The sequence below is a fragment of the Plectropomus leopardus genome, chromosome 24 (genome assembly GCF_008729295.1).
Source record: "Plectropomus leopardus isolate mb chromosome 24, YSFRI_Pleo_2.0, whole genome shotgun sequence".
Classification (NCBI taxonomy): domain Eukaryota; kingdom Metazoa; phylum Chordata; class Actinopteri; order Perciformes; family Serranidae; genus Plectropomus; species Plectropomus leopardus.
The window spans coordinates 2,853,844-2,878,667 of NC_056486.1; the positions used below are offsets into that span (position 1 = coordinate 2,853,844).

General features: G+C 39.0%; 1 protein-coding gene and 2 non-coding genes across 3 annotated transcripts; all 3 read left to right on the plus strand.

The window, feature by feature from the left end:
* The first annotated feature begins 7,206 nt into the window (after window positions 1-7,206).
* LOC121962783 (leucine-rich repeat-containing protein 3-like) lies at window positions 7,207-7,995 on the plus strand. The gene has a single exon (XM_042513078.1). It carries the CDS (start codon window positions 7,207-7,209, stop codon window positions 7,993-7,995), a length of 789 nt encoding a protein of 262 aa, XP_042369012.1.
* A 9,312-nt stretch (window positions 7,996-17,307) lies between these two features.
* trnar-ucg lies at window positions 17,308-17,380 on the plus strand. The gene has a single exon. It is a non-coding gene; the product is annotated as a tRNA-Arg (tRNA).
* Window positions 17,381-21,278: 3,898 nt separating this feature from the next.
* trnar-ccu lies at window positions 21,279-21,351 on the plus strand. The gene has a single exon. It is a non-coding gene; the product is annotated as a tRNA-Arg (tRNA).
* The last annotated feature ends 3,473 nt before the right edge of the window (window positions 21,352-24,824 follow it).

A 24,824-nucleotide genomic window follows, 5' to 3' on the forward strand; every position in this document is an offset into this window, starting at 1 on the left:
TTCATAAATCTGATTCAATTCTTAATAAATGATTAATGGATTGTCCATTAATTGGTATCACCCCTACTTAAAAACAATCATATTTTGACATTTAAAGTCAGTTTACTGGTAACTCCCCTATCATTTCTCCACTGATACACACACACGTATAAACGGCATTAGAAACTGTAAAATTTGTGAGCAACAGACAGATCCAATGGTTTCTCGCCTCAGCAGTGAAAGAGTCATTCAACATCTTGATATGAGCTGGCTCGCCTTTGAAACTGGAAATTGCTTTGCTGGAGTGGATGTTGAACAGCTGGGCAGCTCTCCCACAGCATGTGATACACTGTCTTTTTGCATCATATTATGCACCTAATACGGCCCTGAACCTCGCAGTCGTTGCACTGAACAAAAAAAAAAAAAACGGGATTTCAGAAGATTTCTCTCTCTGAACCTCAGGAGATATTTGGGAGGATAAACTGTTCTGTGTCTGGATTTGTTGGAAGGCTGAGAAGACCCCAACGGGCAGAAAGCTGGTCTTATTATACGGTGTGTGGCAGTGCAGAGAAACCGCGCGCGATGGCCAGAATACCAACAAAACACTGACAGCTTAACAGACAGAGGCTGGAGAGAAGTTTCACGCCTCTGAGATGGGGATGCCCACAGTTTCAGCGAAACAAATTATGGCTCCCTGGTTCAAGGCTGGATTCAAGGGCAGATTAAGAATATTTGGAGCCAGGAAGCTGTCTAAGGAGTTGATAGGTATGCAGGTCATATCATTGGCAGAGATCCAGCACGGAGTTTAACATGCTGCCCCTGCAGCCGACCAAGAGCCGCACTGACGAATCAAGTCCTGCCACACAAGAGTCACGACAAATTGATTTACATTGTGCTACTGAATAACAGAAAGTCCTGGAACGCTTTACAAAGATCATGAATATATATTAAGAACAAAATATGTCAGCACTGCAGTATCGAACTCAGAGCTGACATAGGCAGAATTATGGATGCACAAAAAAACCAAAAAACAACCAAAAAGAACAGCAGGATTTAAAAGTGCACCCTCCCCTCTCAGAAAACGGCAAAATGGCAGAAAATGCACACCAAAGTGGGAACGTTTCAGTTTAACCCTTTGAAAACTGACCAAATTGGTTTGATTTCTTAAGAAAGAAAAAGCAGGGGGAGAAGACAACGAGCATTTAGAGAGTCATGCCCAAAAATCTGTAATTAAAAATTAATTAGGGAAAAAAAAGTAAAAAAGAAGTTAAAGAAAATTACTTAAAAATAAGCAAATAAATCAAATAAATGATTTTATGTGTTTATTTCTCTCACATAAATTTGAATATAAAGTTATTGTAATAACAAATTACACTCGTTTTAACTATGAAATAAAAAGTGGTGAAGCTGCTTTTGTGGCACAATGTTTTTATATCAGCCTTCAGCCTTCAGGCTTTCACATCAAGGACTTGAACCTGGTTTCAAGTTCCCCTGACTAAAATGTCAGTGGGCCTGAGTCCACTTGAAAAGGGGCCTTAACCCTTTGAAAACCCCCTTCTTTTTTTTCAAAAACATAAGAAGGCGACAACTTAAAAAATGTCCCAAAAATTAACAAGTTATAAATAAAAAGTTACAAAAAGTAACTTTGGTAACAAATAAATTACCTGAAAAGAAGCCAAAAAAAGAAGTAAAAAAACCCCCCAAACAATCAACTTTAAATAAGCATAAAGGAAAACATAAAACATGTATGTATATTTTAAAAGAAAATTACCTCGGAAGAAATGCTAAAAAAATTTGTACTTGAGATTCAGTTTTTTTTTCTTTTTGTAATTTTAGTCTTATTTCTTTTGCGAAACATTTCTGGCTAAGTTGCTCACTGCCTTTTCAGAAAAATCTACCCAGTTTGTTCAGGCTTCAGAGTTTTAAATACTTGTGAAAGGCATTTGAACTCACGAAAACCGACATCGATCAAGGTTCCCAAAGGGTTAAGAACGGTTTATGTGTACGCGGGTACGGTTCTTATCAGGGATGAAAACCAGCTGAACAAAAACACAGAAGAGGACTGCTATTTAACCCAGCGTCTTAACAACCTGCGAGGCTCACACTTCATCTGAAAAGACCCAACACTCAACTTTAAAGACAGAAATCAGACTGCTTTTAAGAAAGACTTCCTTTGCCGTCGCCTACCCAACCAAACACTGGAGGGGAGCATCTTGTCACACTTTGTCACAAAGCCAGATGCTCAATTTAAAAATCATGTTTGTTTCTCTTGTAAAAGATGTTATGCAGAGCACTCTGAGGCTGCAGCTATCACAAAGAAAAGGACATCAGCAAATCAAGTGGCCACTGTGGAGTAGACCGTGTTCCCCTCAGTCAATTTACCTCCAATAACGGCTCAATAAGGGTTTGTGGGACTGGGCTCGTCCCAAAACGTAAAGGCACTCTCTGCCCTGTGCTGGCTGGGCACCACAGCTGGAGCGAGTCCATGCTATCACTCAGCATTGCTGTAAGCTGCTTACAGACAACCTTCTCCATAATGCAAAGGACTGATGTCAAAGCAATGAGGTGGACGAACATGAAAGCCTCTGCAAATGTCTTCGAGTGTGAGGGTTTCCCCCGATTTTTCCTTCATCGCTCTGAGTTTTGAGAGGGCCGCAGTGCTAAAACATGCTGCGTCCTCCCTTGTGAGCGTAAGCAAGCGGAGTGAGTGAAATCCAATGTCAGACAGTCTCTGCAGCGGAAAGCATTATCAAATGTACCGAGCGTGGCTTTGAAGAGGTCAATAGATACTGTAGGGCAGCTCAGTGCCGCTTTCAGAGAGTCCCTTCACAATGTCATCTGCAACAAAGCAGACAGGAAGTGCAGATGGGACAGAATGATGTTAAAAAAATCTTTGTTCAGATGATAAATATGTCTCAAAGATTGCATTATGACAGTCTATAATGCTTACCGGACAAAGATTCCCCAAACTGGCTCAGTGCCATATCATTGTGATCCCAGGGAGGAGTGGGAATTTATTTAAGATGGGTTACCATGCAGGAAGTCTGCCAGGAGCCCGACAAGATGAGCAAGGGTGTTTAACAAACGGCTTCACAACTTTAAAGTATCTTAAACGTTGGAGAATGTGAAACCCAGGAGCTACAGAGGGACATTTACAAGCCTGCTTTTTGATTTCGGATCCCATTGCAATAAAGCATGCACGCTAAAATGCTTCAGCAGTCAATCAAATCGATGATTCTGCCTTTCAGCAGAAGTGACAGGGCTGACAGCTGCACATTTAATCATGCAGATGCTTTGCAAAGCGCTGGCTGCATTCAGGTGGCCTATGTGGCACCGTGAGTACCATCACAAGGTTTGTTGTCTCCGCGGTGTGAAGGTATTGAAGTCCTCCATCAGGGTAGGACAATCGTAATCAATGTTTATGAAGAATGGCAGAGCGTGACACCAGGGGCAAACAATCAGTCAGAGGCAGAGAATGAGGCGCCGAAGAGTTGCAAAAATGTTCAGGGACCTCTAGGGGTCCTTAGACAGGGCTGAGTGGGATCTGCCTGCCTGTATATAATACGGAAACTTCCAAACTAGCACATGCATGTTTAAATAGGCTGCAACATAACTTTGTCTTCCCCTTTGGTGTGGTGTTTTTGCACTAACTTTCTTTGAACTTTTGCATCAAACAGACGGATAAAAATGTAAATGACACAGAGAGTGCAAGGTAAAGCAGGCGGAGGAGACTTCCAAACACAAAGAGGAGAGGTCTAGGTGTCGTTCAAAGGTGCAAGTGAGCATGAAATTTAAATTTGCTACATCAGTGGGTGCAGTGGAATGAGCTATAGGTGATAGAGATCACTGTACAATACGGCAGCGACAAAAATTCATTTTGAGTCCAAATGAATAATTTTTTAAAGATATCACAATGTCATTTAGTCGAGCAAACACCAGAAATGATATCGAGAGTCCATCATAAGTTACCAAGAGTCCAAACTTTTTTAATGCAGTGAAGCAAAAGTATAAAATTGAACGTAAAGCTGGGGTAAGCAGTTAAAGTTGATGTAATTCAAGTGGTCTGAGAGAAAAATAGACCTCTGCACCTCCTCTTGACTTTGCTTTTGGAAAATTAGAGACTTCAGCCAATCACAGGTCATCTCAGAGAGAGAGCGCTCCTATTGGCTGTTCTACAGGTCATATATAATACATATAATAATTTAACTAATAACTTTAGTTAAAGTTATAAAAAGTAATAACTTTACTCCACTACACTTATTTGCCACCTTTAGTTACTTTGGAAGTTAGATTATTCATACAAAATATAACTAAACCGATAAATGATGTATTAAGGTAGATTAAGCTCCAGCAGCACATAAAGTAATTAAAATGAGCTCTATCAGCTGCGATTTTAATGCATTCATAATTTTAATAATAAACATGATTCCGAAATTAATTTCTACATAATGAGCACTTTTACTTATATCTGAAGCATATTTTTGAAACTTTTTGTTCTTTAATTTAAATAACATCGTGAGCGCAGGACTTTTACTTGAATAAAGTATTTTTACACCGTATTAAAGATCTGAATACTTCTTCCACCAGTGAGGGATATTAAATACTGCTATTATGGTGCGACAGTTTGGATGATTTTGGAAATGATGCACTGTCGATAAAGTTTGAGTGTCTGTATGGGGGGTGGGGTTAATAACGTTGGCTCGCAGGTTCAGCACTGAATCAGCAGGGATCCAGTTTAGCGGAGTGAGAGGATGAAACGGGACCACAGAGGAGCAACTGCTGCGCCTCTGCGCATATCCACGCGCGCGCACACACACACACACACAGACACACACACACACACACACACACACCGTCAGACACACAGCTGCTGCAAAGCTGCACTGAAAGGAGGTTTGAACCTGCGATCAAACAGTTGGATCCGGACTTTAACTCGCTCTGTTCTCTGTGATTATTCCCGCAGACGTGCGTTTCTTTGCACAGGATGCTTTGCGGTTTCCTGCGGTTGTTTGTTTATTCCTGGATGTCTCATCTTCAAATAAAACAGTGTCTCTCGGGGACTGCACGGTGATGTGCACCGGACAGAGTGGAGCAATCAGGTAGGTATCCACTCAGATTAAACTCACTTTTAACACTCATTCATCAGCGCGGTGGACTTCTGCAGAGAAAAGCCCAAATTACCAAATAAACTTTCGTCTCTAGGATGGTTGTTCAATGGTTTGTCGCCACATGGACGTCATGATTTCCATAATTAATCGATATGTTACATAGGCTATTTTTTATTTTTATAATATCCTTAAGTGAACTTTTAAGAGACTGTTTGTTTCTGGCGTTTTTTTGGCTGCAACTATTTGTTGTCCTCATTGATTATTCTGCTTGATTGCTTTCTAAACGGATTGATCAATTATTCATCCATTAAATTTGGGTTTTACCCAAGAACCCAAAGTAACATCTCTAAATGTCCAAAACATCTATTATTGCAGAAAAACAGCAAATATTCATATTTAGAACCAGAGTGGTGGCTGGAAGCAGCTGTTTTTGCTAAATAACAATAATAATAATAATTATTATTTATTTGTTTATTTATTCATTTATTTATTTATTTATCTATCTAGGTTTGCAATTGCAATATCACAATTTCCCCTTTTCCTCCTACATCACCTCCTCCTTAATTATGCTGTCTGACTATTTATTATCCTTATCTGTCTAATAATTAGGTTTACAATTGCAATATCATATTTTCTTTTCTTTTTTTTCCTCTTACATTCTCTCCTACATAATGCTGTCTTGCTATTGATTATCCCAATCTGTCTAACAGCTGGGTTTATAATTCCAAGACCCTATTTTCAATATTTTTTCTCCTGCAGTCTGTCTGGCTACAGATTATCCTAATTTTTCCAGTAAGTTTGTTTACCATTGCAATATTATCCTACATTATCTTGTCCTGTTATTTATTATCCTAATCTGTCAATAATCTGTCTATAATATTCCAACAATGACGTTGCATACTGAGACTTTGCAGCTCATTAATATTTATATTATTGTACGACTCCTTGAGAAATCTGAAACTATTTCCAAACAACTTGTGTGACATTCATCATCTTGATTTAAAGCTGTCTCCTGCTTATCTCCTGTTCTTCGCATTGTTATCTTCCATTGTGTCCTACAGTCGCTTTCATTTGCATTCTGACCTTCACTGCTCTCACATGCATCTCTGCTAATCTGATTTAGTACAGACAGTTTTTTTTTAATCACATATCACTGTTTCAAAGTTCATCTGCTGCATATTGATGAGCTCACACCTTGTTTAATGGCATTTGCTCAGCGGGATAAATCCCAAATGTATACTATAGAAACATGCTATTATTATGATAATGCTGAACTTTGCTGGCTTCCCCTCTTAGGAGGAAGGCGTATGAAAAGAGGAGATGGTGTAGAAAGTTCACTGAATATGTGCGGTATGATCATGGGAGCAGAAAATTAACATATAATTACCAACAGCATGTAGTCTTTAAAGTCACATAATTACAGGTTTGAACTGCTTTTTTTAGACATAGCAGACAAATGCTTAACAAAGACATTAGAGAATATGAACTTTGAAAAGAGACTTCATTTCTCTACCTCAACTTTTATCACTCCATCTTTTCATGTCTTTCTCCCTCTTTCTGTCACAGGTTACTTCTGAGAAGACGTGCCACCTCCCGCCCTGGCTACACCGTCATGACCTCCCCTTTCTCCTTCGTTGATCTCTGATTTCTCATTTAGCTAGCATGCAAACCTCTAGACATTTGCTCCTTTTTTGTTGGATCAAAGCTTGGTTTCCCATGACTTTCGAGGTATCTGATGAACGATAATGTGCGTGTGAATGCTGAAAAGTGACCCAAGGATGACACTTTAACCATTACTGCACAGACGCAGGTTGAGTTCAGATGATTAGCTGTGTATGAAAGAAATGCTTGAATGAGCCCAGTGATGCAATGCCAACACAAAAGGCTTCAGCAAAAATCTGCAGGGTCGTCTGGCAAGAGAGCTGAACTTGGCTCAACTTTTGTTTCTGCAAGACTGAGTTTAAAACACTGTCTTTTGGCATCCAATACGCCTTTAAATTCCCGGATTTATTACTCAAACTGGACTTTCTGGAGTGTATTTCATGTATTACTGGTACTTGAATCCTCACACCATCACCAACGCAAAGCCCTTGCGTTGTTTTAATGCAGCAGTCCGCTAATGGGGGCCTCTCACGGATGCAGGTCACCCATAAAACCGTCCTGTGCTTCTCTTTTGCTTTTTGGAGCTCTTTGGCTTCTGTCTGTGATTATGACTGCGTGTGCTTGCCCTAACGTCTGCCACTGCACGGACAGGAACGGCGTGGTGGTGCAGTGCACCTCACGCAACTTGGAGAACATCCCGCCGAACTTGCCCAAAGACACTGTCGTTCTCTTGCTTTCATCGAACCGCATCAGACACATCGCAAAGGAGACCTTCACGGACCTCCACCGCCTCAGGGAACTGGACTTATCTCACAACGCCATCGAGAGCGTGGAGGTCGGCGCCTTTCAAGGAGTTTCCGAGAGCCTGCGGACTTTGGATCTATCAAACAACCACCTAAGCAGCCTTCCCAAAGACACCTTCGCCAAGCTCCACGCCCGCGTCCGATTATCCAACAACCCATGGCACTGCGAGTGCTCTCTGCAGGAGGTGCTGAGGGAGCTGAGGCTCGACCCGGACACGGTGAACGACGTCAGCTGCTACACGTCGGTGCAGGAGGAGTACGTGGGGCAACCGGTGATCCATGTCCTGGACTCTGGGATAAACTTTTGCAACTTTCACCACAAGACAACAGATGTGGCCATGTTTGTGGCCATGTTCTGCTGGTTCTCGATGGTGACAGCGTACATCATTTACTACATAAAACACAACCAGGAGGACGCCAGGAGGCACATGGAGTACCTTAAGTCCCTGCCGAGCACTTCCCACATTAGCAAGGACTACGACACAGCCAGCAGTGTGTTTTAGTGCCTGAGAAAAAGATGTGCCAATGAATATATATGAAAGTGCACCGGTGAATACAGATGCAAGTGTGCCGGTGAATATGTTTACAGCATATAAAGAAAGCAACGTTGATAAGTGACGGCTTTGCAGCGATAAAACTCTGCTCAAAGACATTAGGAAGAGGTTTAAAATCATCATGGTCAAGCTTAAAGTAGAGTCTTTAAAGCTACAAAATAAAAGCAGGAAAAACAGTCTGGATTTGTTTTCCTTCCGTGATAACAAGAGGTGGCGAGTCATTATTTCTCACTCAAACATTTATGCATAAAAGCATCTCTAAGGTAAACTTTGCCAAACAGTTTTGCATATTATTTTGTGGTTTAAGAGTTCGTCCGCAGAGTGAGGCGAACCTGAGAGTGTCAATCAGAGTTCAGTGGAATTAGGTACCTGAAAAATAATCCCCAAGGCTTCAGAGGGGGATACTTGCAGAGAAATATCACTTTTAAGTTGTTTCTGGCAAAGTTTTATGATGTTTTTTGAAAAAGACTTTGGAGAGAGTAGCTGAGGTGAAAGTCAAGACTAGTGTTGCTTCCATGTTAAAGTAAGGAGTTAGTATATTTATTAATCCATAAAGGAGCCGAGACAGCTGTGCACATTTTGTGGCACTCCTACACCTTACACTACATTTAAGGTGGAAACACTAACAGGAATTAAATTTCACGCCTGAGCACTCATCACCTCGTTTAGTGTTTTAGCTTCCAGAGGTAATAACTTTGGCACTTTGCAGGGTGGAAGTAATCAATCCTTGTCACAGAAAAATACACTAGACTAGATTACCCAGCAATCAAACAAATACAGCTGAAATTTTGTCCCTTTAAAATGATCATACTGGGTTGTTTATTTTATTGCACTCATGTATAGTTTCAAGTTCGAGATAGCAGGAAGTAGTTTTGTGGAACTGTTGAAGCATTGTGAATGAGAGCAGATCAACAGCCACATTTATAGTCTTGTTAACAGACAATAGAAAAAAAACACTGATTGATTCATGCGATTTATTGATGATTGTAAACGCACTTGATCTTCCAGAGGAAACAAATATGTTGCAGCAGTTTTGGTCAGCTTCCTGTAGATAGATTACTTGCTTCATGTTGTGCCTCACACCCTCCCCGGGTTCAATCTTAAATCACACTGCACTGTTTTGTTATGATTTCCAGCCTCTGAGGTATGTTTTCTCCCATTTGGTGGCCGTGTCAGAGGTCTAACCGCATCAACAGTGATGTGTATGTCAATAAATGTTTAGTAGACCTTAACTTATTTTCCTGACATGTTTTGTTTACATTTCACTCTTGCTTTGGTTGTGTAAACATATGTTTCTCATGCCAAAATTGCCCTGAAATGAACACCAATGTATCAGAAGTCAATGCGCCTGCAAAACACAACAGGATTTTCAACCTACCACTGTTTCTGTTAACACACGTTTTGCTACAGTGCTGTTAATATGGTCTTAAAAGTCAAGTTTCCATTCAAATATCATACAAACATAGTATGTGAGCTGACTTTGAGGAGATGGTGGACGGTATGTCAGCTAAGTGAGACAAGCCAAGCTGCAGCTAAGCCACTGTTTGAGAACAACACACAACAAAACTGGCTGTGTTTTAGCTTTTTAGGTGCCAAACTTGGACAGTGCCCCTAAAACTGTGTATTTTAAGCCAAAACATGATCTTTTCTGAACCATAACCAGTGCCTAAACCTAACCACATGTTGTTGCAATGTAAAGTTTCAATGTGAAGCTTCAATGTATCCACTACATCATAACATGCAAGTGTAACATATCTGTGGTTTGCAGAAAAGCACAATGTCAACATGTTTTTCTTTTTTCTTTTTTGTTTTGGCGGTTATTTGTTTTCACAAATTTAAACCCTGAACACACAGTTCAACAAGCTCTCCAAATTATCAAAAACAGTAGCCTACATAATTCATAACTTCCCACTACAATGTACAGGTGAAGCCAGAAAAAAAAAAATCAGAAAAACTGGGTGTGCCATCTCTAATTATCTCTATAACACATTATAGGTTAGACTAATGAGCATCTCTACAAACACGTAACCATCCATCCTGATTTATGTTTGGGCAAACAACACTTTTGAGGAGTGACAGTTGATAGGAATAAAATAGCAGTGTGCTGTTTTCAATTTACCAGACACACCCTGCATTTTGTTTTACAGTCCGAGTCTGAGCAGCAGCTTTCCTCTCAGCTCTGCAGGAGCTGCTCCTGAAAGACAAACTACAATCTCTATGGCGAGGATAGTTGTATTTTTTAATTGTTATTTTTGCATTCACTATTTAAGATTTATGTATCTATTAAAATTCTTTATTCATGTTACAGAAAAATAGCAGATTGGCCAAGATAAATGTAATAATGCTGTGCAGTTGTTTCAGGACCATGGACAGCTCTGTTTGTTAGTGAAGAAGCTGTTAGTGAGTGTGCCGTAAACATGGCGCTGTCCGGAGTGCTGAAACATCGCCGAGGAGGCAGAGCCTGTCTGCTTTGAATAGCACTGCACTCCTTTCCTTCCTTCCCCATTTTTAAACGTCAGGATGACATCATGTGCGAGTGCCTTTCTGAAGAGTTACAAATCACTAATGCAAAGCTTCAAACATTTTCTGATCCTGTCTCACTGTGGTGCACTACTACTACTACTCCTTGTTTAAGTATGTACAGATCATATTTGATGCACGGCTCAATAAGAAGGGTTGCCCAATTGTATGGGGCAATAAAATGCCATCGAAATCTAGTAAATCTAGCAAGTCACTTGTGATAAAAAATAAAATTAAAAATAAATAAATAAATAAATAAAATAAGATGCCGATGAAAAGTCGGGTTAAGTTTTAGAGTCCACAAAACACTGCCAGAGGTTCACGGGGACAAGTTGTTGCAGTCAAGGCTAAAAACATGGCGCCTGTGATGATGATGGCTTTAGGACACTTTGATCACTTCGGACGAGCAGTATGGAGACATTTTGTGCTTTTATTATGTATTTTTTAATGTTTGAATCCTGGCCATCATTTGCTTCAATTGTTTTGGAGATGAGTGCAACGCCTTTTTCCAGCGAACCTTCGGCAGTGTTGTGAGGACTATAAAACTTCACCCGACTCTCCATCAGCATGAGGGTGAGTAGATAATGACCAAATTTCCATTTTTGTGTGAACTTTCCCTTTAAGAAGAGTCAACAGCATCTTGCTTGGGTGGCAGCTTTAGTGTTGTAATTTTATAACTGCTTTAAAACTATTTGTTTAGAGGCAAGTAAAAAAATTGAGTTTGGGTGAGTAGATTTCTGACCCAGTTGCAAAATCCAATATTTTCTTGGGCTATCCATCCTTCACAACATTTTCCTTCATGGACATTTTGCCTCCTCAACAACATCACCCTGTTTCAGTCAGTCAGTCATAACTCATAAAGTCACTTGAATGTATGCAGATTCGCTACTGAAGCTGTATTTTTTTATTACATCCTCACTTTTTATTTTAGAATAACAAAATTGATGTATAATTCAAATCTTGACAAGTGCATATTTATGATAATCCAAGTCAATTTTCCAGCAGTCGTATTTAAAGTGAGCACCAGTACTTTCATGGGTCTGTGAGTATCCCAATAAGCTCATAACTCAGTAAGAGATACAGCTGCCTTGCTACTTCTTATCACAATATAGTGCTGCATTTTTTTATATATTTATTTTTTTGCTTTCTTATTTGGACGATAAAATAAATCAGAACTCAACATTTATCTAAATCCCGCTCCTTTGCTAAAAAGATGAATCTCTGTTGGAGAAAGCGGTTCAATCCTTAAATATATTCTGTTTTTTAGTGTCATTGTTATCAAAGCATCAAGCCAATAAATATGCCACAAGTTCACCCAACTTCTAAAACTCTAACACAATCCTTTATCGACTCACCCGCAGCCTCCTCACACTGAGATCCTGGTATTTATCCCTCCAGATTACTATGAAAAATCCCAGCAGCTCCAAATATGGAACCCATATATCTTCATCTGCATAGATCTGGATGAGGCAGAATATTAATAAATGTCTTGCAACCCAGAAATAGTTTCATCCCACGAACAGCTCAGATCCATAAATCTAATGAGCCTTTGAGGAAGGCACTTAGGATGTCACAGGAGCCATTTATATCAGCGATGTCCAATCTTTATTTAAACCGGGGCCAGAGCCGATAATGTGACCTGCACCATCTGTCATGATTTTGCAAATGCACTGCACTCTAACAATTTAATTTCCAGGAAAATAGCGGTTGTCGTTTGTTCGGATGGCTCTCAGGTGTGAACAGGTCGATGCACAGCCATTGTGTCGGCGAACAAAGATTTCAAAGCCCTGTTAGTCTGAAAAATGGCACACTGGACCAAAAGCCAATGTCTCCGACAGCCTGTTATTCCAAAAACAAAAGCCTTTTGCTCTGAAGTCTTCTTTATACAAAAACACACTTGGTGTCAGTTTCCCACCAGCATTGAGCCACCACTTCCTGGTGTTTTTATGGACTGTTTATGGTGTTTCTCTGTGGTGTTGGAGCTCCCAGTCCTGGGTGTTTTCATTAACCCGTCTTGGCATTTCTCGGCAGAACTTGAGGTACCTCTCAGGTTTTTCACCAACCCTTTGTGAAAACACCTGGGTGTTTTTCCACTTACCCCCCTTTTCTGCTTTTCCTGCAATTTTTATGCCACCAAATGTGGATGTTTTAAGCCAAAACATGATCTTTTCCAAACCATAACCAAGTGTTTCTTGTTCCCAAACTTAATCACAAACAATCATCACAGTGTGGCTGAGAAATTAACATTTCCATAGTTTAAGAAACACAAAATGTTAACATTTTTCCAGCCATTAGGGTTGTCTAACTGCATGAAGAGTGTACATACAGAGAAATGAGACTGGAGAGCAATGGCTGTTTGTTTTGGGGGTAAAAGGCTGTCAAAGAAATGGGCTTTGGGTCCAGTGGGACATTTTTGGGACTAGTAAAGCTTTGCAGTTTTCAAAACAACTTTAAATAAAAGATAAAAACATATTCTTTTAAAAATGAATGTGCCTGGAGTATAGCCAGCTATAAACGTGCTCAGATCTTTTACCAACTATCAATTATCTTTTGTGTCACATGTGCAGCCAAATCACACCAAAATGAGCCAGAGTACAAAGTCTTCTTAGTGACAAATTTAACCATTGTTAATTTAAAAAAATCCAAGAAGTATTTATTAATTGACCTATTCTAAATGTATTCAGGCGATAAGATGTGTAAAATGTCACATAAAGGTGAGGATCAGTCGGTCTCAACCATAATGTCTTGTTCCTAACAGAGATTGTCTGCTCACGCAAAAATGTGCGGTCGAACAAGCTCAGCAGTTTCTTTGCAAATGTTAGCATTTCTGGGAAAACTGCCTTCATCCTGCTGCTGGGAAAAGTTAACAAGAGAGAGCTGCTGATGTCGGCTGCACAACACACACTGCAGCTCAATGAGCTCCAGCTGCGGCTGATGCCGGACATCATCAGGGTCAGAGGGAGGATGAGAGCAACATGTTCTTTTCGAGAACAGCAAAAAAAAAAATCTCTGAAGTGTTTGCTGAACTCGATGAAAAATAACTGCACTTGACCTAAATGACACAGGGAAATGTGAGGAGCTTTTTTGGAGCTTAATGCTTCCAAAGGCCTTGAACCTGTTGGTGAATTATACAGCAGAGTTTAACATTGTTGCCTCCCTGTTTGCTGACAGATCAGTGAGGATAATCCTCACCAGACATGGCAGTTTCATGTCATCAACAGCTGAGCAGACAGCTGGTTTGATGTTTTTGTCATTTGACTCTTGAGCCGCTGCTGCTGGGAGGCCAAGAAACATTCGAGCTGCATCACTTTTTCTTAACGGTCACTGCCTGACTACGTGTCGTACGCATTAGCATGTTTTGTCTGATAGTGTCTCTTCGTGTATTTCTACACAATGGCAGCAGTCTCTTGGCAAATGAGGCATAATCGTTTAGGCTGTCTTCAGAGAAACATTGTGCTTTTCATTGCTCGTAAAAGCGGTGGCCCGCATAATCAATCTTGTTATCTATGGTCAGTCCATTGCAGCAATACATCAACATCGCCACCATACTTGAGAGGGAAAGACTTTTTTTACGTTTAATTTTTTGTCTTTCTTGCTTTTACAAGACGAGAAAGTTGCAGACAGACAGGAGAAGGGGAAGAGGACTACGGGGCATCCCACTGAGAACAACACTTTAAAAATATGGATATAGAAACAAAGCTGCCTCATTGGCTGCCAGACTGTACATCAATATTGCCGCCATAGTGGAGAGGGCAAGAGTTTCCTCTTAATGTAAGTAAACAGAGGAACTTTTTTTCTGACAAAAATAAAAACAAACACAGTATCTTTGAGAAATATTAACATTATTGTATTTTTTATCCAGAAAAACCACAGCTCCCCTGTTTGCTTGCATTCATTGATTTCATTAATTTAATTTCATTAAAAAACATGTGCAGAAGGCACTGAGCAACTTAGGAAGAAATTACTCAAAAATTAGCCAAAAAAATGTTAACAAAAAAATACAAGAAATCACAAAATTTAAGACTGTGACTGCATTGCTTGTTTCTAACCTCAGCTGTTTCCAGAAACGTATTTTAAGTGCACTGAACAGCTGTTAAATGAGAACAAACATGGAGTCCTGAGACCAGAGGACGAGCTCCTGGAGCTGAAAACATGGATTTTGGATGGAAAATTCAAAAATTTCCTTCAGTTATTTCCTTCAGAAACTTAAATCCGTTTCTGAGACATTTGAGACGAGAAATATGCAATGAAGGCCGTTAGAAGCACTATGAGGGAATAGATTAGGTAAAGAAATACGATTTTTTTTTCACAATTTATCTGCCTCACAGACTGCCGTGTGGACGTCATGACAGTTTCAGCAATCATGACAAAAAGTTACTTTTCATAAAAATCACCAACTACAACTTGAATATGTTTTGTTTAATAACTAATGCTGACCTTGTCGTCTCTAAAGCGCTCCTGTCAAACGGTCACAACATTAATTACAGTCCACATTACTTTGTCTTACAAGTCCCAGGGGCCGCGGCATACATCCTAATGAATTGAATATTATTAATTAGCCGGTGCCGTCGAGGTCAGTGTGTCTCTCGAAGTTTAAGTTTGGAGAAAAGAGTGGCACCTCATTAGCATTACATAAGCTGCTTTCTTTAACACAAGCTTCAGTCACACTGCTGGTATTATATGGACAACTCTGAAATAAAACATCAGTTACTACAGCTTGTTTCTAACAGGCTGAAGTTGTACTATGTTTATTCACACTGTCCCTATCAAACTATATAAAATTAAAAATAAATATAGTGGCATTCATGACTACAGTGAATATGGTGAATATGGAGATGCACAAACATTTTAATCTACCTTTTACACTCTTGCTTTTTTTCTTGTTTGAGAGGTAAAAAAAAGCAAGAAACAAAATAATTTAGGAATATTTTTTTGCTACATACAGAAAGTATATATGTCTTGAGTCCCAGGTTGCCAAATCAATTGTATCATCCCCTAAAATGTCAAATATCTGCTTGCTTTTAACCCTCAGAGACTGGTGGTGATCTTGAACAAGCAGTAGCCATTTCATGGCCATTTTTTTAAAACTTAAATTTACTGTATATAAAGGCTTCAATTTTGCACCAAAATTTTGTAACAAATGGTATCGACCCCAAAATTGCTGCAACATCTTACAACATAATTGGCCATCATTTTCTAAGCCCCTGCACTCTCTAAACTTTGACAGTGTGACCAAAAATAATGTTTATTATAGATTTATGACTGTTTACCTGCTTTCTCCCTAAAGATCCCTTGTCCCTCCTAAAAACGACAAAACAACGTCTCTATGGTTTAAAGTCTAAAATGTTTATGTTTCCTTCATGCACCCACGTCTTCACCAGCACTCATGAATGATCACAGTGCTGCACACTCTGGGCTTATTTTTGGATCGAAACTTTAAAATCGCAGCTCTTGCAGTGTGAAGTAAAAGATGAGGAGGGAACGTGCTCAATGAAATCGACTTGCTCCTCAAATTGACAATAAATTAAACTATTCCCTGGCTGCTGAATAATCAAGTGCCTACAATGCTGAACAAGAAAAGCCAGAATATAAACCAACATAAAAAGCAGATTAATGATCGTCAGAGCTGCAATGTAATTCTTTTAGTTTGTTGTGAAGCTACAATAACACAAAATATTGCTTTATACTGTGTTTGTTAATACAGTATTTTTCAGTGTTTTTATCAACATTAATCTATTGCAGTGTCATTGATTTATGATATAACTTCCTGGACTCTTACGGAGATTTACCACAATGTTTTCAGATTACCTGAAGTGCATAATAACCTTCAGTATAATAGAAAACGTCAAGAGGAAAATGTAAGAAGTCTTCTCTCTTATCACTGTCTAAAGCCAGTCAGGATTAAGGCTCTTTTCAAGGTTAAATAATTATTTAGTGTTTCATGAAGCTCTCTTCTCCTTCTTAACAGCCAGAAACATGACACAAGCCAACCCATATATCACATGAGATGTTTGTTTCAAGGGACTGTTTCCTAAAATAGCCGTCCTACTGGTGTAATAAATTACATTTTAAACACGTGGTAAACATTGTGTTTGCACCCAAACTGCTTGATTAGGTTACGAAAAAAGATCATAGTTTGGGTTAAAATAGATATATTTGTTTCCAATGTAATATGTGTCAAAGGTCTTACTAAGTTACGTAGTTAAAAGAAGTTAATGGGACACAAACGCAATCTCTTGGGTGAAAGTCCTGGGTTTTTTTGACCTAATCATTCACTCTTTGCTACTGTCAGGATTACTGCGACCACTAGAGGTTGTCGCTTTACAAAAAGTAAATAGGAAAGGGTAGCGTTCACTTTATCAATCCCCGAGGGGGAAACTGGTCTGTCACTAGACATAAAACAAAAACAACATATGCAGCATGTAAACAAAAATATTGACAGAATCCACAACATCGCTCCACTGCAACAACAACAACAACAAGAGCCACTAAAAACCAAAAAGGTCGAAGGTGAGGGGTGTCAAACAAAGTGCTAAATAACATAATGTAAACCGGAAGAAGACAATAACAGCAAAAGTCATATCAAATATGTATCATAACAAGCTAGTTGTAAAAACAAGTTATATTATGGAGGTTCTTGTATATTGCTACAATATATTGCTCTGCAAAAACAAAGATTATTTAAAACTGTTTTATGTTCTCTGCATGACTAAACCTGGAACAAAGACACCAGTATCATGTGACCACGTGGCCTAATGGACAAGGCGTCTGACTTCGGATCAGAAGATTGAGGGTTCGAGTCCCTTCGTGGTTGTAAATTCCACATTTAAGGACACATTTGCAAGTTAACTGAACTAAACTTACCCCCCATCCACAGGAGCTGACATTGAACGAACACTGCAGCACAGTCTCTCACCCCACAGTCACTATGTGACATGCCCATTGTCAGTGGAGCAGCAATATTAGGGTGGTTACAGCAGATAAGACTTAAAAAAAAAAAAACAGGAAGATGTCTACTGAGATGTACCCCGACTGACAGAATATTGTGAGGATGCTCAAATATAGCGGCTGATATCCAATGGAAAGTTTTCATATAGAAGATATTTAATTAAGGACCTTTTCAATAATCGCCCATAACTTTATTTTTTGAATAAAATATATTACGACTTAAGGGGGTTAAACTGCAAAACTGGTAATGCACATGGAAAGTGATATCTCCTGAGTAGTATTACAGTATACAGAGCACCCGTTGTGCCAAGAGAGAGCTGTGAAACTGCAAATAACTGCCTCACACGTTAAAATCACATCCAAAGCAGCTGCCACATCATTTTAACTTCATTTGGGAGCATACAGTGCAGCATATGATCTGTCCGCTGATTTAAAATGCACGTTTTCAGCACTCTGAACATCTGTTTAACAGTGACTGGACAGATGTCAATGCAGAGATGTCAAAAGCACTGTCGATTATTTCGGATAACAAACATGGTCGTTACTTTAGTTAATTTAAACAATGAAAATGAAAATGAAAAACAGAAGGAAAATCTGTGTTTTAATCTCTATGTTTTTGCTCCCAGCTCTCAGTTTATAAAACAGAAATGTGTCTCTGTCACACTGACTTCTTACAATGCTCTCACACACACACACACACACACACACACACACACACACACACACACCTCACCTTTATCGGTCAGAGCTGATGCGTGACGCAGCACCTTCACGGATCACTGTTCAGGGTTCAACATCTGCAGAGGAGATGGACAATGAGAAGGATATTTATACTGCGGTACGTCGTGACCTGTCTGCCTCTCTAAAAAGAACTTATTTGTGTAACTTTCAAAACACTATTAAAGCTGCTGAAAGTTGACACAAAACAGCTGAATATATAAAATAAGTACAGTAATAGCAGGTGATATAATTCTGAGGCGACGGCACGCTGACAGCACAGCGAGAATCTGTTTCTTCTCCGAGCAAGAATTTAATTTTTCTTTTTCTCTCTCCGGGGGGAAGAAGGTGATTTTCTTGTAAATGTTTCCATGTAAATGATTGTAATTGAGCTGAGGAAAATTTTTCATTTTGTTTTTCAGCACTACAGTTTTAAAAAAAGCTCCTCACCCACTGCACATACAGTCTGATGGCTCTAGTTTGGGTCGGCTTTAAAATGAAAGATCTGAATCAGCCAACATGTAGATTTCTGCCAACATGACAAACAGATTTTTTTAGATATTTCTTCTTTTTCTATATAATATATATTTTTTATATTTATTTATTTATGCTTATATTCAAAGTAAACAAGTAGTTATTCAGCACAGGTATAATAAAATAAAACATATCTAAAAGATATAAGTATGATACATATGAAGAACATAAATGACAAAAATGAAAAGACGGATGACAAAATAAATAAGTAAATAAATGAAAATACATTTGGAAATAGAGATAATTGTGGGTAAAGGCATACAGATAAGGACATATATTCAGTAAGAGGATATATCGGATATATCGGTATATGGGTAAATATCGGCACATCTGACATCAGCATAAAAATGTGCATCTCTTTTTGTATCAATGCTGTCATCATTTGGTGGTTCGTTCATGAAGGTAATCGGCCTAATTTAGTGTTTCCCAGTGGAGTCCTCAGTGCTCGCAGCTTGCTGCACTGATTATAGAAATGCCCCCCATCCCAAAAAATAGCAAGAAATTAGTTTAAAAAGTTGCAAGAAAATGACTTAAAAATAAGCACAAAAAAATTCAATATTATTATTATAGACATTTTTTTAAATATATAATTAAGATAATTATAAAAAACAGTTTTTTGGACATTTTTTGGTCATATTTAATAATCCCCCTGCAAATTTTCAGGTCATTTCCTCGTCACCTTTTAGTATTCTTTTTCAATTTCCAGGACACGTCTTGCCAAGTTTCTTACTGTGCTTGTCTACATGTTTTTTTTTAATTAATTTCATTATTTTTTTCCTGGTTTCAGAGGTTTAAATTTAAGAGAAAAAAATGAGTTTGATGCAGGCGTTAAGGAAAAGGTGTCGCTTTTTAACTGTTACTTTAAGAGCTGTTGAACACTGTCATATGTGCGCTCATAAACACATTTACACATTTTTGCATTTTTGCTTTTTTGGTAGTCTGTTCCTCAAAACTTTTCCCCCTCTCAAACATTTTACACTCCTGTGACACACACGCATGCACGCGCACACACATGCACGCACGCACACGCACACACTCATTTGAGCTGGAATTGTCTCTGCAGAGGGACAACAATGCACCAAACACACAAAGACGCATGATGACACACGGTGGAGAAACAAAACCAGGCAATGAATACAAACTCCTGCTGTCTGGATCGTCACGGAGCACATTATGCCTGATGGTGACCGTCTGTTCTCCCAAACTGCACAAGGAGTGCATGCTGATGAGACTCAGGACGCTTCCTCCGAAACCTCCGAGTCGTCTGTCATCACACTTCTTTTCCTGTGCATTTATCTTTCCGTTCAGATTCATTTCAGTGTTTTTATCACGTAAAAACAGCAATTATAGAGACAAAAACAAAGAGAAGCCATCACACAACACATTGCTACAAAAAAGCTGAGGGACTCTGTCTCTCAATTTCGGATGCAGTGCTGGGGGAAGATGCAGTGTTTGGATTTCGGGAGGAGCTGCTGCACAGAAGGGGTTGGTGCATGAACATGCTGAGAGCGGGCCGCTCGGTTCAAGATGGTTTCTCAAAGATAGGAAAGTATTTGAAGTGTGTTTGTGTGTGAGGCAGATAAAAAAAAGAATAAGTGAATTCTGCACTCTGTGTCTTTTTATTCAGGTTGCATCCTCTGAGGTGCAGTTTAAAACTTTATCTGTGACAAGAGGGAGAAAGCAAAAATGGCTACTGAAAAAAAGTATGTGGACACCAAAACATGACACTCATACTTGGTTTATGAACATTATATTTTCATTTGGCATTAATCTGCTGCACTGACAGGGATTTTATGGGAGGACTTAACTCTCTAACACCTGGATTGACATCAATTTTGTTGTGCTGCGTTCAGACACCTTTAATAAACATTTAAACCGCTGAAACTTAAAAAAACTGGTTTGCTTCGTTTTTTTTAAACATATGACTACAAGGAAATAAGCAACTTGGCAAGAAATTTCTGGCAAATCACAGAACAAAAACATTAGTAAAAAAAAAAAAAAAAAAAAACAAAAACAAAAACAGACCTGAAAATTAGCTGTGGAAAAATTTTAGGTATTAAAAAAATGTTTAGATTTTTACCTCTTTCTTAAGTAATGTTTAGGTTTTTTTTTTTGTTTTTTTTTTATTCCTTTATTTCAAGTAATTTTATTGTTACATTTTACAAATTTCTTGATTTTCATTTATTTATTCTATTTTATTTTATTTTTTCATGTTTGGGTGCCAGAAAGCTGCAACACATCCCTAAAAAACGATCATGTTTGCTGCCTAGAAAGCGTTTGGGGGCTTAAAAGCCGCTGGAACCACAGCAATGACTCGCTAAAAAAACAGCTGGTTTTATTGCTTTTTGGTCTTGATTAGTGGACTGCAGTTTGGCAGGTGTCTTGTTAAGGTGTCACGCCATCCACCATCCCCTCCACCTCCTGATGACAGTCATCTCATGTACTACATCACTGAAGAAATCATACATGCAGACATCAGTGTTTATACAGCAGGGATAGCAACCTTTGAACAAGCCCCAGTGGCCTAATGGATAAGGCACTGGCCTCCTAAGCCAGGGATTGTGGGTTCGAGTCCCATCTGGGGTGGTTACTTATTGGAAAATATGATAGAAACCTAATTATTGCATTAAAAAAATCAACCACAAGAGTATCTCCATTGTCCTTCTAGGCGAGTCTCCTGTTGAGCTGCAGGCTGCTTTTAGAGATCACTAAAACCAGTTGTGATTTAGTGACTCATTGCTGTGTTTCCAGTTGCCAAACCTGTGTGTTTTGAAGCGACCTGTTGCTGTTTTTCCTGTAGCATTTAAGACACCAAACATAGGTGTTTTTTAGCCACATGTCGCTGTTTTATTAGAAGGGATATGCCTACAAAAGAAATTGTTTTTACTGAGATATCACTGCTTTTCCAGCTTTTCCAGCCAATTGTGAACCCCAAAACCAGGTATTTTTATCCAGAAAATAATCTTTTCCTAAGCATAACCGGGTGCGTTTTGGGCCTCAGTTTAAACACATGTTGCCATTTGGATTAAATGTAAAATTTCAGTGTATGTGTTACATAAAATCATGCGAATGTAACATAGCCTGTCTGACCTATTTTCAGAAATGTACAATGATAAAAATGTTTTCTGCCATTTGGGTTGACATGTGAGATACGTTATGGCTTAAAGTATTAAACCAAATATGACACCCATATATATATATACAAACATTTCATTTCCAGATCACATGGCATTAAGCTGCAGTTACTACAGTGATTTTATTACCTGTAGAAGAAGTGCAGAAAAGCCTCAGGAGCCTTATGGATGAGGCACTGACCTCCTAAAGCCAGGGGTTGTCGGTCTGAGTCCCATCTGGGGTGACTTCCAGCACAGATTTATCTGTAACACAGAGTATGATTAATCATAGCAATCGTCTGTAAGGATAAAGGCGATTATATAACCAGTTTCAGCACTAGTTACTGATTAGCTGTTAATTAATTAACATTAATTCTGCACAAACAAAGATTGTGTGGTTTCGGTGAATGTGTTTTGGAGTCCTGCAGAGGTGAACAGAAACATTATTTCATGAGAAAAAATAAATAGATAAAATAAAAATGTGCAAACAATCTCTGAATCATAGTTGTTCTATTGAGACATTATTGGATTTAATTTATGGTTACATGAAAATATTAAATTTGCAACATTCACACTGGATTCAGCCCCTAAAAACATTTACAGTATAAGCAGCTGTTTTTCTGAATACAAATATGAACACCGACACACAAAAACAGCTTTGCTTCAGAGGATTTGTTTGGAAGCACGGTTGCATTAGTATTCAGTGCAAAGAAAACGCAGCAGAGGTAAACTCCAACCAGTCAGTGCCCGCAGCAACCCACTCTAACCAGTGGCTGGGGAGGCCATTTATCAGACGCCGCCGCAGCCCTCGAACCGAGGAACTCGTTTATATCTGTAAAAGAAACTATATCACACAACTAAGTGCACCTTTGCGGAGTGAAATGTTTAATCCCTCAGGGCGGCTGTAAGTACACTTAATCTCTTTCTCCTCTGCTGCTCCTGGGTCAGAGGCTTGTCTTTGCAGAGTAGCCGAAAAATCTTCGCTCAAGGGCTTCCGAGCTCCAGGCGGTGGATCATGTGTGCAAATGTTTAAGTGAATTGACATTACTGTACCACCGCTGGGGTTTCCGCGGCAGATTCTCAACTTGCTCCGCTTTGGGGCCACTTTTTGCAAAATGACAGGAGGCCAGGGGCCAGTCACAGCGGCCCCATATATGTTTGCAGAATTTTAGGTTGTTTCTTGGATTTTAGGACATTTTTAGGATGTTTGGACATTTCTCAGATTTTAGCATTTTTGTAGGATTTTAGTACATTTCTAGGATTTGGGTGCATTTCTACACTTTTAGGACATTGCTGACATTTTAGGACATTTCTAGGATTTTAGCAGGTTTCTAGGATTTTAGGAGGTTTATAGGTTTTAGAACATTTCTAGGATTTAATAATATTTCTAGGATTTAAGGATATTTCTCAGATTTTAAGACATTTCTGGGATTTCAGAACATTTCTCAGATTTAAGGGGTTTCATGGATTTTAGAAAAGTTCTAGGATTTTATGGTATTTCTGGGACACATTTAGGACATTAGGGGCTTAGCTGGGACCTCTGTTCAGGGGTGCAGGAGATCTTCCTCTAGTACTTTTTTTTAGAAACTAGTTTTATTTTAAAGCTGTGTTGATGCACTCTGATAACTTATGTATACTAAAAGTACAAAAACAATTCCCAGTGTGAATCGCTGTAAATCAGAAAATGGGTTAGGGTCTCCAGCACCTAACTGGGGGCCAGATTCGACCTGCAGGCTGTAAATTTAGTATCACTGCTCTTTGGCTTTAAAAAAAACAATTTTTACAACCTATTAGTTGCCGATAGTACCATGATAAAAAAGTAAAGTTGACATATTTCACTTTTAGTTTGAGAGATTGAACTGAAGAACAAAAGATAATAAAAGCAAGTCTTAAAGAGGTGTGTTATCGTGTGTCCTCACGAAATGTACTCGTCCTACAGTGCTGTAATTGGACATCCTCAAAGCCACATATCACAGCTCCACTTTATCCTCTTTGACTTGTCTGGTTTTCATAGGATTTACATTCTGATGCTGACAAAGTCAAGGGCACGGACCACCACATTTTTGACGTGTTTTTTTTCGCCCTCTCTTAAACATGCTCAACTCGAAATGAATAAAAAAACGAAGCTAACACCTTCTCATCGTCTGTCAGAGGGCATTTTTAGACGTCTCTGACCATCGGGCTGTGTCTTTGCCGGCCTAAAGATGCGCTCAGCTGCAGGCCGGATGAATGGATCAGCCTCAAACTTGGCACGATTACAGATGCATAGCTGAGCAAGCAAAAGGACTCCCCAGGGTGCTGTGTGCACCCACATATAACAGAGTAGTTAAATGGATTTTGACACCCTATTAAGCTTAAATTGAAAACAGATACACACAAGATACAGAGTTAAACGATTGTGATGCGCTCGATAATTTGTGCAGATTAGATTAAATGTGAAAGCAGAAGTAGAATCTCTACTTTCAGAATGACATAAGGTTTGCTTCCATGAATAAAACTGGAATTATAGCCACGCAGTTGTATGCCTCAACGCACCAGTCAAGTACAGTTTACATCCATCTCTGTAAAAACAAGAATGCTTTCACACAAATCTTCCCTCGGCAGGACAAAAGATCTCAGCGCAGCTTCAAGATTACAGCCACCAATTCAGTATCTGACCAAATGTCGCCCTTCTCTTCCTGACACATTAATGGCCAAACAAGTGTTTTTGTACAATATTAAGAGGTCACAGTGAAGTTGACCTTTGACGTTTTGGATTTAAATGTCATAATTTTATTGACATTTGTGATTTTTTTCATAATTAGCTTATGAATTCTTGAGTTACTGCCAACATTTTGTTTTGTAAGGTCACAATGACCTTCACCTTTGACCTTGGACCACCAAATTCTGATGACTTTATTCTTGGGTCTAAAGTGGACATTTGTGCCAAATTTGAAAAAAAAAAAT